Genomic DNA, 15,186 nt, shown 5'->3' on the forward strand with positions numbered 1-15,186 from the left:
ACCTAACAAGAAAGTCTGTTCATCAAGAGGATGTAATGCACTGATTGTATAGCATCTAGTGACAGATTCAAAATACATGAAAATTGGATAGAACTGAAAAAGTAAATAGACAAATCCAACTTAGAGTTGGATATGTCAGGATCCCTCAACGATTCATAGAAAAATCAGACTGCAAGTAACTACAGATATGGAGATTGAACATAACCTAACTGCCATTTTACAGACGCTCTCCCCTGACACAGCAGAACATGCATTCCCTCTGGGGCACACATGAAATACTCACCAAGAATGACCACGTTTGGGCCATAAAACAAGTTTCAATAAATTGAAGAGGATTGAAATCTTCCAAAAATAGTTGTTTTATGAGAGTGGAATTAAGCTAGAAATCAGTAACTGAAAAATATCAGGGAAAACCTCAGATATTTGGATTTTAAAAACCGCTCTTCTAAAAACCCATGGGTCAAAGAAGAAAGGAAATTAGAAAGTATACACATATTTTTAAAAGATTTTATTTATGTATTGAGAGAGAGCACAAGCAGGGGGAGTAGCAGATGGAGAGGAAGAAACGTCTGTTTCTTGCTGAACAGGAAGCCCTATGGGGGTTTCAGCCCTAGGCCCGTGGGATTATGAGCTGAGGGCAGATACTTAACAGACTGAGCCACCCAGTGCCCTGGAAACATTTTTTTTTAATAGTTTTTGGTGGTTTTTTGTTGTTGTTGTTGTTTTGGGGGGGTGCTTTTTTTTTTTTTTTTTTTTTTAGATTTTACTTGTTTATTTATTTGAGAAAGAGAGAGCATGAGAGAGGGGAGGGTCAGAGGGAGAAGCAGACTCCCCACCAAGCTGGGAGTCCGATGCAGGACTCGATCCCGGGACTCCAGGATCATGACCTGAGCCAAATGCAGTTGCCTAACCAACTGAGCCACCAGGTTGCCGCCCTCTTGGAAACGTTTTTAATTAAACAGTAATTAAAGCATAACCTATCTCAGTTTGTGGGATGCAATAAAGTAGTGCTTAGAGAAAATTTAATTAGAAATATATCAGAATAAAGGTGTTTTCAAATGAATGATCAAACTTCTTTCCTAAGAAAATAGAAGACAAACTTTAAAAAAAAAAAATGACAAATTAAGCACAAAGCCAGGTAAGAAAGCAAATAATAAGAGCAAAAAATCAGTGAAATAAAAATGGGAAAATACTAGGGAAAAACCAATGAAACCAAAAGCTGGTTGTTGAGATCAATAAAATCAATAAACCTCTTGCCAAACTAATATAAGAAAAAGAGAGAAGACATACATTACCAATATCAGGAATGAAAGAGGGGAACCCATAGAACCTGTCGGCATTTGTAAGGGAACACTGAACGTTTTTATGCCAGTAAATTCAACTTAGGCAAAATGGGTCAATTCCTTGAAAGACACAAGCTGCCAAAGTATACTAAAAAACCCAGATAAGCTGAATAGACCTCTCTATTCAAGAAACTGAATCTGCCGGGACAAACATTCCTACAAGAGAATTCCTGGCCCAGATGGCTTCGCTGGTGAATTCTCTGAAACACTTAAGGAAAAGGTAACAGCCATTCTATATGTTCTTCCAGAAAATACAAGAGGAAGGAATACTCGCTCAGCCTCATTTGTGAGGCCAGCAATTACCCTGATACGAAAAACAAACAAAGAATTTACAAGAAAACCACAGACCCGTACAGATGCAATCCTGAACTAAATATTAGCAAATTGAATCCAGCAGTGCACAGCACGAGCGATACATCATGACCAAGCAAGAGATATGCTCCCAATGCAGGGCTGATTTGACATTCAAAAGCTAAGCAGTGTTATTCACCATTTTAAAAAGGCAGAAGGAGGGGTGCCTGGCTGGCTCAGTGGGTTAAAGCCTCTGCCTTCGGCTCAGGTCATGATCCCAGGGTCCTGGGATCGAGCCCCACATCGGGCTCTCTGCTCAGCAGGGAGCCTGCTTCCCGCCCCCCCCTCTGCCTGCCTCTCTGCCTACTTGTGATCTCTGTCTGTCAAATAAATAAATAAAATCTTAAAAAAAAAAAGGCAGAAGGAAAAAAAAAGATCATTTCAAAACTAGTCAAAAAAGCACTTATGAGAATTGAACATCCGTTCATTACAGAAACCAGCAGCAACTAGTAGTAGTTGATAAAGGGTATCAACGGGGAACCTACAGCTAACATCATTTCATGGTTAGAAAGCAAATACTTGCTCTCGAAGATCAGGACAAAGGCAAGGATGTCCATTGTTATCACTTCTGTGGAACAGTGTACTGGAATTACTAGTGAATACAGTAAGGTAATACAAAGAAATTAAAGGGATCCAAATTGGAAAGGAAGAAGTAAAACTATCTTTATTCACAAGACTACTTGAGAGTGTCCACAGAAAATCCTAGAGAATATACAAAAAAAAATCTAAAATTACTAAATGAGTTTCACAGAGTCATGTGACACAATTTTACTTCTATATATTAGCAACAATTTAAAATTGAAAAAATACCATTTTTAATAAAATAAAAATGTGATATATTTAGATAAATTTTACAAAATAATGTTTAAGACCTATGCAAAGCTATAAAATGCAAAACTGATGAGAGAAAATCAAAGAAGAGACTAAATAAATGAATTGGTGGTATTAATAATAAAATAAATGAAGAGATTACCATTCAGGGTTGGAAGATCTTCTTTAAGTCATTAGTTCACCCCAGATCAGTCTATCTTCAGCACAGTCAAACCCAATAAAATTTCCAACAGGCCTTTTTTTTTGTGGACAGATATTGACAACTTAATATCAAAATTTTTATAGAGATGTAAAGCACCTAGAATATCCCAAAATAACTTTTATCAAGAAAAATAAAGTTGAAGGACTTATCCTACCTGATTTTAGAACTTACTACAAAGTTACATTAATCAGGATAGTATGATATTGTCTGGTAGGAATGGACGTATAAATAATAGGATAGAATTTAGTATGAAATAAACCCACACATGTGGTCAGTTGATTTTTATTTTATTTTTTGAGGGGGGCTGGAATTTTGATCACCTTTTAAAAATGTTTTATCCAATTATAACATACATAGAGAAAAATGCACACAGTCAACTGATTTTTAGCAAAGAAGACAAATCAGCTCAATGAGGAAAAGATAATCTTTCCAGCAGCTGGTGCTAGAATAATTGGATGTCTGTGTGCAAGCAGTTTAACTTCAACTTGCCTGTCACTTCATACGCAGTTATTAACTCCTTGTGAGACTCCGACGTAAAGCCTAAAACTACAGAAGTTCCATAAGAGAATGTAGGAGAAAAATCTTAGTGACTTTGGTTTAGGCAAAGATTTCTTATATAGGACACACAAAGCACAAAGCAAAAAAAAAATTCATTACTTAGACTTCAAAATGAAAAATCTGTGCTTTTTGAAAGACATAACTAAAGAAAAGCAAGGTGCAGACTGAGAAAAGTAATTGCAAAACATATACCTGATAAAGAACTTGTACCCAGAATACATAATGGACTCTTGCAGCTTAATAATGAGAAACAAACAAACAAACAAAACATGGACAGAAGATTTGAACAGACACTTCTCCAGAGGGATAAGAAAATGGTCAATAAGCATGGGAAAAGATGTTCAATTATTTAACATTACGGAAATGGAAATCAAAACCACAATGGAGATCTACCACTCCGCACCTATTAGAATGACTAAAATTAGGGTGCCTGCTTGGCTCAGTCAGTTAAGCATCTGCTTTTGGTGCAGGTCATGATCCCAGGGTCCTGGGATCCAGTCCCAGGTTGAGCTCCCTGCTCAGCGGGAAGTGTGCTTCTCCCTCTGTCCTTTCTCCCTGCTCCTGGCTCTCTTTCTTTCTCTCAAATAAATAAAGTCTTAAAAAAATAAATCTAAAAGACCAACCATACCATCACTGGCAATGATAAGGAAGAATTGGAACTCATATCCCACTGATAGAAGTGTAAACTGGAACAGACCCTTTGAAAAACATTAGCAGCTTATTTAAAAGGGAGACGCACATGTGCCATATGACTCACCTTTACCCAAGGGAGGCAGGAGCACAGATGCACACAAAGACTTTGATGCAGATGTTCATAGTAGCTTTATTAATAATGGTCCCAAACTGGAAGGAACCCAAATACCCATCAGCTGAGGAACGGATAAACAAATTGTGACCTATTCCTACAATGAAATATTGCTGAACAACAACAAAAAGGATTGAACTGTGACCTACTGATTACACACAACAACATGGATAAATTTCAGAACCATTCATGCTAACGAAAAGAAGCCAGACGCAAAAGTCTACAAACTGAAGGATATCATTCATGTGAAATTTTAGAAATGGTGAAACTATGGTGACAGAACTTTACGCATATATGGTATTTTTCTTTAAGAGGGGGGAGGGGAGTAAATGAATTCTAGGTTCTTTTGCCCACCTGTGTGTGTATCATAACAGAGGGCATACTGCTGTCTTAAAGATTTTTAACATATGCATGAGCAATCAAAAATATTTCATAATCATCCAATGAATGAAGTAGATGATTAAGTTGAATTTTTACTATTTGGGATCAATGAAATGTGACTATAACATGCTGAGAATTTTTGTTCTGGCAACCTCAGATAGACTCTGAGGAAACTTCTAGATAGCTAGATAGTCCTTATAGCTTCATCACTGGAATAAACTTACAACCTCTTGAATTCAGTGTTTTGAAGGATACAAGATACAAGTGTTCTGAGAATTCTCTTTTTTCCCCCTCAAAGATAATTGAGTTTAGTTTCCTTTTTTTTTTTTTAAAGATTTATTTATTTGACAGAGAACACAAGTAGGCAGAGCAGCTGGCAGAGGGAGAGAGAGCACAAGGTGATAGGGAGAGGGCACACAGAGGGGGAGGCAGAGGGAGAAGCAGGCTCCCCACTGAGCAGAGAGCCTGAAACGGGGCTTGATCCCAGGGAATCATAACCTGACCTGAAGGGAGATGCTTAGCCGCCTGAGCCACCCAGGCACCCCTAGTTTTCCTTTTTTTAAACACTTTGTACTTTTGCTGGTAGTAGCCAGTAATAATCTGATTTTATATTCAGATAAAGAACCAAAGTCAGATGTCCAAGGAACCAGCCCAGGGGCTGCCAAGCACTTCTGAACATTGACTCAGGATTGACCAACTGCCCAACAGCTGCCTCAGAAAGAATAAGAAATAATTTTCTAATAAACAGAGCTACTGAAATTGACACGGGCCACCTGGGGATAAGGTGAATTCCCTGAGGTTCGGGTGGTGACTGGACTTCAGTGTTAGGAATGCAGGAGAAGTTACGAGCAGATGCTGATGGAGAGCTCTGTGGGGACGGAGCTGGAGCCTCGCTCCCCAGATGGCTTCCAGCCGGAAGTGTCCTGAGCCTCACGGGAAAGGCTTCTTGCAGCTTTGGTGTCTGTGGGCGTTTGGCTAAAAGCCTTCCGTGGTGTGCCATTTGAATTCAATTTTCAGGACAGCAATCTCCTACCCTGTTGTTAAAGATGTTACAGAGCGTCGCTCTACAGTTCTGAAAGATGCCATCCCGTACGGGTTGAAAACGGTCCCAGAGTTCATCTGCAGTAAAGCAAATGTGCAGATTGCTGTTTGCGCCAAGGCTACCGAATACCTTTTCACAACACACTAAGTTTTCTGGATAATAACTGAAGAATTGCCCTTATTATTGGTTTAATGGAGGAGATTGTTAGATCTCTAGTGCAGACATGAATCTTGAGGTAAATGCCAAAAGGCAGCGTTCTTTTTCCAGAAGCACTCGTGGCTTCAAATAATATATTCAGTACTTAAAAGAGCTAGCATCTTCTTCCAAATTGCCTGGCAGAAGAGGAGAAAGCCCCAGATGGTCGGGTTTGGCAGTGCCTGGGCCGCTGTGCTCAGGGCACCATCTTTAAAGTAGATGAAGATTTATTTCATAGTCAGGCAAGGAAGGGGAAGCATATTTTAGGATGGAGTATTTAAATGCCTCCCTCCTTAGAAGTTGAGAGAGCATGAACACAGGTTCTTTGCACTAAATTAATCCCTATTGTAGTCCTTCTACTAATTTGTTCAGCAAATATTTAGCAAGCACCGCAGAGTATTGTCCTATGGGAGACGGTGCGAGAGGCACAGACGCGAGCGGGATACCAGCCTTAGCCTGAAATAACTCGATGCAGACAAGATAGAGAAGGAAGCAGCTCCAGGAGTGTGTCTGAAGCATGCCAGTTGAATGGGTCAGAGACTAGGGACAGTGGAGGTCAAAGGAAGGAAGGAATATTGCTTTTGAGTTATTTAAGGAAGGAGTGGTTTCTGTGGGCCATGCAAGCAGCCCCAAGGAAGGGGACAAGTGTATCCTATTTGGCAGAAATGTCAAGGAGAATGAGAGGCAATTTCTTTGGTGATTAGGACCTTGCTGTTGACCTTCAAGGGTAGGACTTTGAGGAGAGCGTGTTATCGGAAGCCAGATTGTAGTGAGCTACGGGGCAGGTTATTTGGGGAAATGGAGAATTGGTCACTCATTGAAGATGTCTGCTAGTCAAGGGGCTAAGTACAACACAGTCAATGAGATTTTATTCCTCAGAAAAATAAATTGCTATTTTGAAAGAGTCTGCCGGGTCATTGAAGGGAGAGGTTAAATATGTTTGAAAGGGAATGATTGCATTGCAAGATCCTGGGGAGAAAAATGTTAATAAAGGAAAGAACCACAGGATAATTGATAGTATTTTTGATAAGGAAATGAACTGCCATAACCTGTAGTTTTGCATTTTATGTAAAGAGATAACATTAAGAAATATCTGTAACATTAAGAAATTATCTATTCAGAAACTGAAATATCATTAGTGATTAGTAATTCAAGTAAGAAATTGGGCAGGAAGAAAAATTAAAAGTAGTTCCATATTTAGAGCCTTGTTCTTTAAAGAACATTAATGATTTATACCCTCTGGTAGTCATTTAACGGAGTTATTCCTTATCTTCCAATGGAACACCAAGAAATGCACACTGAAGAGAGTGGTTTTCCTGGACCTCCCCTCTGCCTCTTATATCCGTCAGACTTATTCCCCGCACGCACTAGAGCTTGTCATGCTAACTACCATTTCACATCACTGGTTGGTGAGCCAGGTTGGGAAGGAGAGGCAAGTAGCCTCCATGCTGGGTAAGATTTACTATCCCCATGAAACTTGCTTTACCACAGGATAGTTTTCCAAGAGCTCTGTCACTGAGGAGGAGGCAAGTTTAATCCCCACCATGACCTCCACTGTGGAAGATTTCAGGGGGTTGGGCAAGACACTGGGAGAATATTTGCAGGCATGTGTTGTGTGTGCTCACTCAACCTGAATGGTAACCTGTCATACAACCTCCTCACTGTTCACCATCCGTACTCGTGTCTCTGGCTCCTTTAGAAGTCAATGTGTCTCTCGAAGGCATTTTTTTCCCTGAAGGACCTCACGGTATTTTACCCTTGTCCTCCTCAGACACAGGTGTGTTTGCAGTGGTGAATAGCCATTCCTTGTCTCTGCTCGGGAAGCTGACGATCAGCGCGGCCTTTAACGTGGTGTACATCTACACCTCTGAGCTGTACCCCACGGTCATCAGGTGCGCCTCACACACCCTGCATGTTTTGCGGTAGACGCTTGCCACAGCGGAGGTATGGTTCTCGTTCCACCGAGACCATAGTTAGGGTGAGCCAGCAACAGTTCAGCAGGCTGACCTAAGCCCAGAAACTGCCTGTGTGGACCGCACTCGGCCCACTTGGCTGAGGAAAACATAGCTATATTTTGAGCTAAATTTCCTCATGTAAATTGTGAGAGAAGTCCTCTACACTAAACACGTCCCATCACCCAAAGACTGCTTGGATGCCATCTTGATTTCAGCAGACTGGATATATTCAGTCACCCATCCTGTGTCAGGCACCTGTCAGGCAAGGGGACTTGGTCCCTGTTGTCACAGAACCTACATCTTTACCCAAAATATACACATTGTTAAAAAGGTAATTCCACTTAGAAGTGAAGATGAGGTTTCCATACTAGTTGATAAATGTGGTTTCTAATGAGTACGACACGCTCCTATCAAAGGGAACATACTCTGTCTGAAGTTTCCCCTCATAAAATAAGTCTGAAAACCAAATGTGGAGGGCAGGGATGTGGCTCAGTCTTCTTAGAACTGCCTTTGTGGGCCAGGCAGGGCTTTCCTAGCTTAGCACTTCCCCAGGCTTTTCAGAGATCATTCCAGATGTTTCCCTCATCCCCGCAAACTTAATGATTCTTTCTGCCTATTAATTTTAAATCCCGCTCCCCCCCCCCCCCAGTTTTTCCCAGGCTGTCTGTGATGGGCCAGTCATTTCCTAGTTATTCCTCTGACCTGTTTTCTTTGGCTGCCAGCTGTGATGCTAGGATGACCATTTTGTCCAAACTGGGACACTTTTGAGAGCAATTAGGCTGGGGCGAAAGGGTGATGTCTGGCCACCCCGCCTGTAACCACTCTCACTCCCGCTCCCTCCCATCACTTGCATGGCTGTACTCCTCACAAAGGTAATGCTCCTGGTTTCCTGAGAATATGTGCTCAATTCCTATTCATATGCCTGACCCTTGAATCGTCAATTAGTTGAATTTAAATAAATGGGCAGACTTCTCAGATCATAAAACTCTGGCTCTCCATGGGTATATCAATTCATAGGAAACCTCACACACAAAAACCCATTAAGAACATTGGACAAGAAATATTCACATGGTCATTTCTGCACCGTCCTCTGTGATAACTGCACTGTCCAGTGTGGTAGTTACTAGGCTCGTGTGGCTATTTAAATTTAATGAAGTAAATGAAAAACCCAGTTCCTTGTTCCCACTAGCCGTATTTCCAGCGCTCTTAGCGGCAGGTGTCTAGCAGCTTTCATATTGGACAGTGTGGTTACAGAACATTTCCAGCATCTCAGAATGTTTCACTGCTCTAAAGGAGACCATGCTGCTTCCACCTTGGGATTTATTATTAATGGCCCCTTACAGGGTCTTTACATTCCCCCGCGCCCCAGAACTTACTGATTTTCCACTTTTTTTATGCCTTTCAGGAACGTTGGGCTTGGAACTTGTTCTATGTTCTCCCGAGTTGGTGGGATTATTGCTCCCTTCATCCCCTCACTGGTTGGTTTGTACCTCCTGGTTTTGTTTTTCTGGATTCTCTGCTTTGGAATTACTTGTGCCTTTGCTTACAACATGGTAACAAACATTTGCCACTGAAGATCAGCCTGCTCCGAGTGGGAAGCTTGTCTCTTTTAGATTACGTATCACTCAGGAAACAGGGGCTCTGACCCAGGATGCTCTCACCCTTGAGACTCTGAGTGTCTGCTTCTCTGCATTCATTGGAGAGTTAGCTAAGACCAGCATGCCCCTTCCTGTCTCCATTCATAAGTCAGTCAGTGAATATTTGTGAAGCTTCTGCACTGTGCTGGGCTCTGTGCCGAGCGCTTCAACATCTGTCGCAAGCTTCACAAGAACCATGTGAGGCAGGGATAGTTATTATCCTCTATTAAAGAGGAGAAATTCAGCAGAAACGGGCTATATAACTTGCCCAAAGTCATACCATTTAGACAAGAAAATTAGAAGAGAAACATGCCTAGTCGTGGGTCTATTAAGAGCTTTTTAGCATTTTCTAAATTTCATAGTCTAGAGAAAGAGGGTAGACTTAACAGCTGCCCTGAAAATCCTTCCGGTCTTGAAATGTTCTGGTTCTGTGATGGATTAATCCACAGAGCCCCTGCGCATGTCTCTGCTGTGGCCCTCCCAGCTGGTACTCAACAAAGGGTGACTGGATGTGCTTTGTAGACAGCTGTTGTCCCCACCTCCTAGCCACGCCAGCAGGCCAGGTCCAAGGAACCAGGGGGTTCCTGCAGGACCAGCCAAGAGAGTCCTTGGCTTCACGCAGCATGGCAGTCAAGTGAGCTGGCCGGAGGTGAAACAGTTCATTGAAGATCCAGAGAGACCAGATACAGACGGAGTGACTGGAGGAGTCTCGTCTTTGTCCAGGGACCTGGGAGTGGTCTGGTGTACGTGTCCTCTCAGGCATCCAGGCATCCAGGAACCGGTTAGAACAAAGACAAGGGCACTGGTGTTATTCCTTGGAGCCAAGGGGTCTTGGCATGGAGATGTCTAGAATGTCTCCAGTGGTCTGGAATGTGCATACAATAGCTTCACCTGGTTGTTCTCCCTGGGTCCTTCCTGAGATGTTATCTGCTCTAGAGAAATCATTAAGTCTTGGCCCCTGCAAAAAGGACCTATGTGATTTGCATTATAAGCCTATGTGAAGTCAAGTGGGGGTGCAGGTCTGAGCACCCGGAGAAGCAGGAAAAGCAGCAAAGGGAAAACTAGCTTTTTCTCTCACAGCATCTCTTTGGTTTCCTGGTCTCCCTAGTATAGGAGGGTGTCTCTGAAATCCCACCGTGACCTTTTCGTTCTCTTTCTTTCTTCCTTTCAATCTTTCTGGTCTTTCTGTCTTTCTATCTTTGACTTGCAGTACACTTCCTTTTCATGAGTATCTCTTTACATGTCTCCTGCTTAATTTCACACGGTCAGACCCTTCCTCTAATATATATTTGTTCCATTCTGTAAAGTGTGTGGGACATTAGGGGTTTATCTCTAAACATCTCTGGACTGTCTGGCTCTCCTAGAACATTAGACTACCTAGCCCTGGGTCTCTGTTCCTGCTCAGTTGAGAAGAGGTGAGAGCGTTGTGTCCCCCATGACTCAGCAGCACACCCACAGCGTTGGACCTGTGTGTGCATGTGGGATCCAGAAGTGAGATTCTGCCAGGCTACTTCCATCCCCTACCCTGCCTTGTCCATCATCTCTTTACTTCTGAAAAATCAGGCAGAGGATATCCTAACTAGGATATGACCTGGATAGTGGTCCTATCCACAGAATTTGGAAGCCCAAATAAGATAAAGCTAAACAACTCCTAATAAGAACTCAAGAATGTTAATGAGCTCAGAAAGGACCCCAGAGCAACACGCCCGTGGCTGGAGAGCAGCACACAGTTTTCTGTGCTGTTATCTTTGAACCTGTTTGTGTTTCTAGAAACTCTGTACATTTTCCTTAGAATGTCTGTTGGATCTCTGAAGCAAAGCTGTTATCTCCCTGTCCAGTTCGGGTAGTTTCCAAACTGCATGGATGTGCCAGGATTCTTTAGGGTTTTCTTTTTCTTTTCAGGGCGTTCGTACCTTTAACCCTTGTCCTCCCAGGTGTGTTGCTGACGTGGGAGAGCGGGGTCCTTGTCTCACGGAGCTGAAGAATGAATCTTGTGGACAGAGGAGAGAGGAAAGGGATATATTTTTTATTAACCAGGGATACAGGAGAAAAAAAAAGCTCTCAGGAGGGAGCTGCCCCTGAGAGCTTTTAGGGTAGGTCTTTTATTGACCGCTAACCAGGGAACTTAAATCTTTTTAATTTCTCCACTGAGAGCACCTTTGTGTAAGGATCAGCGATAACATCTTTAACAGCTTACTTTTTTTTTTTTTTTAAAGGGTCTGGTTATTCTCTGTTAGATCCCACGTGACTGCCATAAAAAAGACCCCCTCCAGGGACACCTAGGGCAAGGCAATCTGGTGTTTTCCCTTATCTCTGGTTTCCTCACACCTCCACATTTTGGGGATTGCTATGAACCTGATCCCAGAGCCCCCTCCCTACCTCTCCCTATGAGTCCCTCCTGTCCCTTACTCAGTGCTTAGTGAATCAGCGAGCTTGGTGGGTGGGGAGATGGTTTGGCTGATACGAGGGTGGAGAACTTTCAAGTTTATGGTGATCACGTCTTTGGGGTACCTCCCAAGCAAAGCGTATGTGGAGATCCCTGTGTTCTAAGGGAGTTGCCTGCAGTGAAAGCAGTACCCACCCCCCACTTCCATTCTGATCCGCATACCTCTGAGGCCTTTCTGTGTACTCACCCCCACTTCTCCGTGCCCAAGCAACCACTCCATGATTTTCCAGGGCAACTCTCCATGGGGGAAGAAGTAGCTTCTAGTGTATTCTAGTGGGAAGGCATGACCTGGATAGTAAGCATGGCCATGCCCCGGGCACAGACTGCTGATGTCACGTGCTGGGAACTGGATACCGAGTTTTCATGTTTTTGTTCTACTCCCTGCCCCCACAGAGATATGTGCAATGGTCTTTACCCTTCATTATCTTTGGAGCCACCGGCCTGACTTCGGGCCTCCTGAGTTTATTATTGCCAGAAACCCTTAACAGCCCATTGCTGGAGACATTTTCTGACCTTCAGGCGTATTCATATCGGAGACTGGGGGAGGAAGCATTGTCCTTACAGACCTTGGATCCCCCACAGGTATGGTGTGGTTTTCTTAATCACTCACAAGTATCACTTGGGAGGATGACAATTTGGGGGGGCGGGAGGAGAGAATGTTCTGGTCACATTTAATAGAACCAAGCAAAGCTGTTGGAAAACAAAGGTGTGGGATTAATAGCAGCTGGTTTTTTAGAGAAGTGAAGATGGCCGGTGAGTCATTCACTTTCGTAGAACACTTTAGGGTAAAATCTTAGGGGAGAAGATGTCCTAAAGATTCATTTGTCGGTTGAGTGCTAGTTAATCATTTTCATTTTAGAAATGTCATGGTGTCATGTGACCATTCTGGTTCTTTCCCGTGTCAGTCTGAGGACAAGGACGACACTGTAGGCAGTGAGAGTGAGGAAGAGGAAGAGTTCTTCGATGCGGACGAAGAAACCCAGATGATTAAGTGAAGTGGCCCCGGATCCCGCGTCCCAAGCAGACGATGTCCTCGCCTCTAGCGAAGGCAGGCGTTCCCGGGAAGCGTCGAGCGTCGTGGAGTACAGGCTTGCACACACGGAAGATCCTCAGCGCGGCTCGCTTTTTTCAGGCACAGGGGATGATGGAGAAGAGATTTCATGAGCGAGGACATCACTGTACTGAGCGAGTCGTTGTTCATTAGTCGGCAGTTCAGGTTCATTTCTGAACCATGACTTCTGGCCAGAGAGCTCCAATCCACATGCCAGGGTGGAAAGCTAATTTGTTTCTGGAAGTCTGATCGTGTTGCTTATCCTTGATCATGCCTAAAGGCAGACGTGTAAAATTCCTTCTGCCCTCTTAGTAGCATCCTTAAGATTTCATCCTAATACCATATTCGACATCTACCCCTTATCATTTGTGCCTCGCCAGGAATCTCTCGAGGCCGACTGGTGTTCACATTCCAGTTTCATGCCAGAGGAAAAGCACGGAGAGGACATTGTGTGTGGCCCAAGGCCTCCAGCTTTCCCCTAACTGATGAGAGCTGGGTCCACCCCTTGCTTCCCCGGGCTCAGGGTTGGCTTGAGTTCCCTGTGTCTTGAGCCCCACAGACCGTCCCCTGAAAAAGCCAACTGTACTGAAGCAATTTTTCTTAGAGCCAGAGGTATGGCTGCAGCTCCCAGTCCACTCCCTTTGACTGTGTCACTTCCTCAGTTCTGACTTGGGCACAACTCAAGAAACCGGTCCATCTCAGATTCCAGTACCAGCAATCACTTCAGAACTGTGCTCACTAAGGGATGAAGCTTCATGAAGGTGGAGGGCAGCCGCAGAGTGACAGACATGTCAAGCCCTTGAAAAGGGGCAGCTTTTATAAGGAAGAAAAGAAAATGATCTGTCACGGGTTTTCGTTCTGTTTTCCACATTGTGCAATGAGGCACTTAGGCGACCGTTAAGAATTTGAACACTTCTAATCCCAGGTCAGTCCCTGCCTCTGTAGTCAGAGTGGAAAGCAAGTAATTTCATAGGAAGTGTGGTTTTTTTTCATGAAGTACTGCCAACTTTCAAATAAGTCTGTCACACATAGTTTTCTAAAATCATATGCTGAAAGGACCTGTTTCCCTTGAAACTTGAATGCTATCTCAAGTAGGAGTATTAACCTGGAGTCAACAAGTTGGTGCAATAGGCCTTTAGGCCACTTTCCCAACCAGGAACTTTACTGTGGCTTCAGAATTTCCCATTTTACTAACTCTCGGAGAAAGAAGTTGCACTGGAGGTAAAGAGAAGACGTCATGGGGCCTGCTTCTGGAAGTCTCGGAGGCATCCCCCCCAGCTGGCTCTGACACTTCCCCAGCTGCTTCCACATTAACCTCTTGATTTACACTCTCAGTCTGTACCTTGGTATTGGTTAAAGTATTTTTATGTCCTTGATGTCTTTGATGCTATTTTGAGCTCTTCATACATAGGGGCCATCTCTGCTGCTGTTTGTTTCTCTCTGCTGTGTCCAGAAGACGGGGGGCCTAGGCACAGTAAGGACCTAATAAATATTGCTGTTTCTGACCACGAAAACTGTGGATGTGAATGATACTTGCAATATCATTTTTATAAATCCCAGGCAAATATGACTCCCACCCCCAAACTGTGGAATCCTGCTTGTCTATCTCTGGCTGATGGAGACCCTGCCCACCACCAGGAGAGGAAGAGAGGACACGTAGAAGATCTTCTTAGTGGCTGGGCGTTAAAAATAAAACAATGAACTAACATATGTGTGCTCTTTGGTCAATCAGAGCGTTCTTTGCATTATGAAGATAATGGGTCCCATTAGAGAAAATTTGGAAACTGGAATTTAAAAAAACCATAGGCCCAACACCCAGAGGCAACCAGTGTTATGGCTTTGTTCTAATTGAAGACCAATTGGGAAACCATCTCTCTGCTGGCAGCGGGATTCCCTCTGCTTCCGGCTAAATAAGCGAGGATTCCGTTAGTTCTATCCCTGGGTCTCCTGCTTTCCCCGCTGTGCACTGGAAAAAGGGAGGGCGGATACATATGTCGCTTCAAAAGGCCAGGCAGGCTATCAGCTGCTTGAGTCAGCTGTCACTAGTAAGGTCACTGGTTCTTTCTAGATGGTATCTTGGTGAAGTTTAATAATCATAATTATTAAATTTTTCATTCTACCACCTTTTATAAGAAGAGGTTTTTTTTTCCCCCTTTTGATATTAACTGTTAAAGAACAGTGATTGTAGAGAATGTGTACCGTGTATATTTGCCCTGATTAAATGATTGAAAAGCTTTTAACTTACAGGGAACATGATTTGTGCAGATGATTTGTAAAAAGCATCTTTTTAAATTTTTCTTATTGTAGTCCAAATTAAATTTCTTTTCTTCTCAAAAGCAGCAAGAAAAATGTAAGATGCATAGGAAACCCCCAGTTTCTAGGGTCAAAA

At 43.2% G+C, this 15,186-nt stretch overlaps 1 protein-coding gene across 4 annotated transcripts in view; it reads left to right on the forward strand.

Annotated features, from left to right (window-relative positions):
• SLC22A15 (solute carrier family 22 member 15) overlaps positions 1-14,747 on the forward strand; it is a 79,857-nt gene extending 65,110 nt beyond the window's left edge. For 3 of the 4 annotated variants that reach the window (XM_059375835.1, XM_059375838.1, XM_059375836.1), the window contains 4 exons: positions 7,480-7,600; positions 9,069-9,141; positions 12,140-12,328; positions 12,652-14,747. In XM_059375835.1, the coding sequence (XP_059231818.1) occupies positions 7,480-7,600; positions 9,069-9,141; positions 12,140-12,328; positions 12,652-12,741 (473 nt within the window). In that variant the 3' untranslated portion in view covers positions 12,742-14,747. Of the gene's footprint in view, positions 1-7,479; positions 7,601-9,068; positions 9,146-12,139; positions 12,329-12,651 lie in introns of those variants that run through there. The other variant, XM_059375837.1, reaches the window with a different exon arrangement.
• Positions 14,748-15,186: the final 439 nt, after the last annotated feature.

Source organism: Mustela nigripes, chromosome 14 (genome assembly GCF_022355385.1).
Source record: "Mustela nigripes isolate SB6536 chromosome 14, MUSNIG.SB6536, whole genome shotgun sequence".
Taxonomy (NCBI): Eukaryota; Metazoa; Chordata; class Mammalia; order Carnivora; family Mustelidae; genus Mustela; species Mustela nigripes.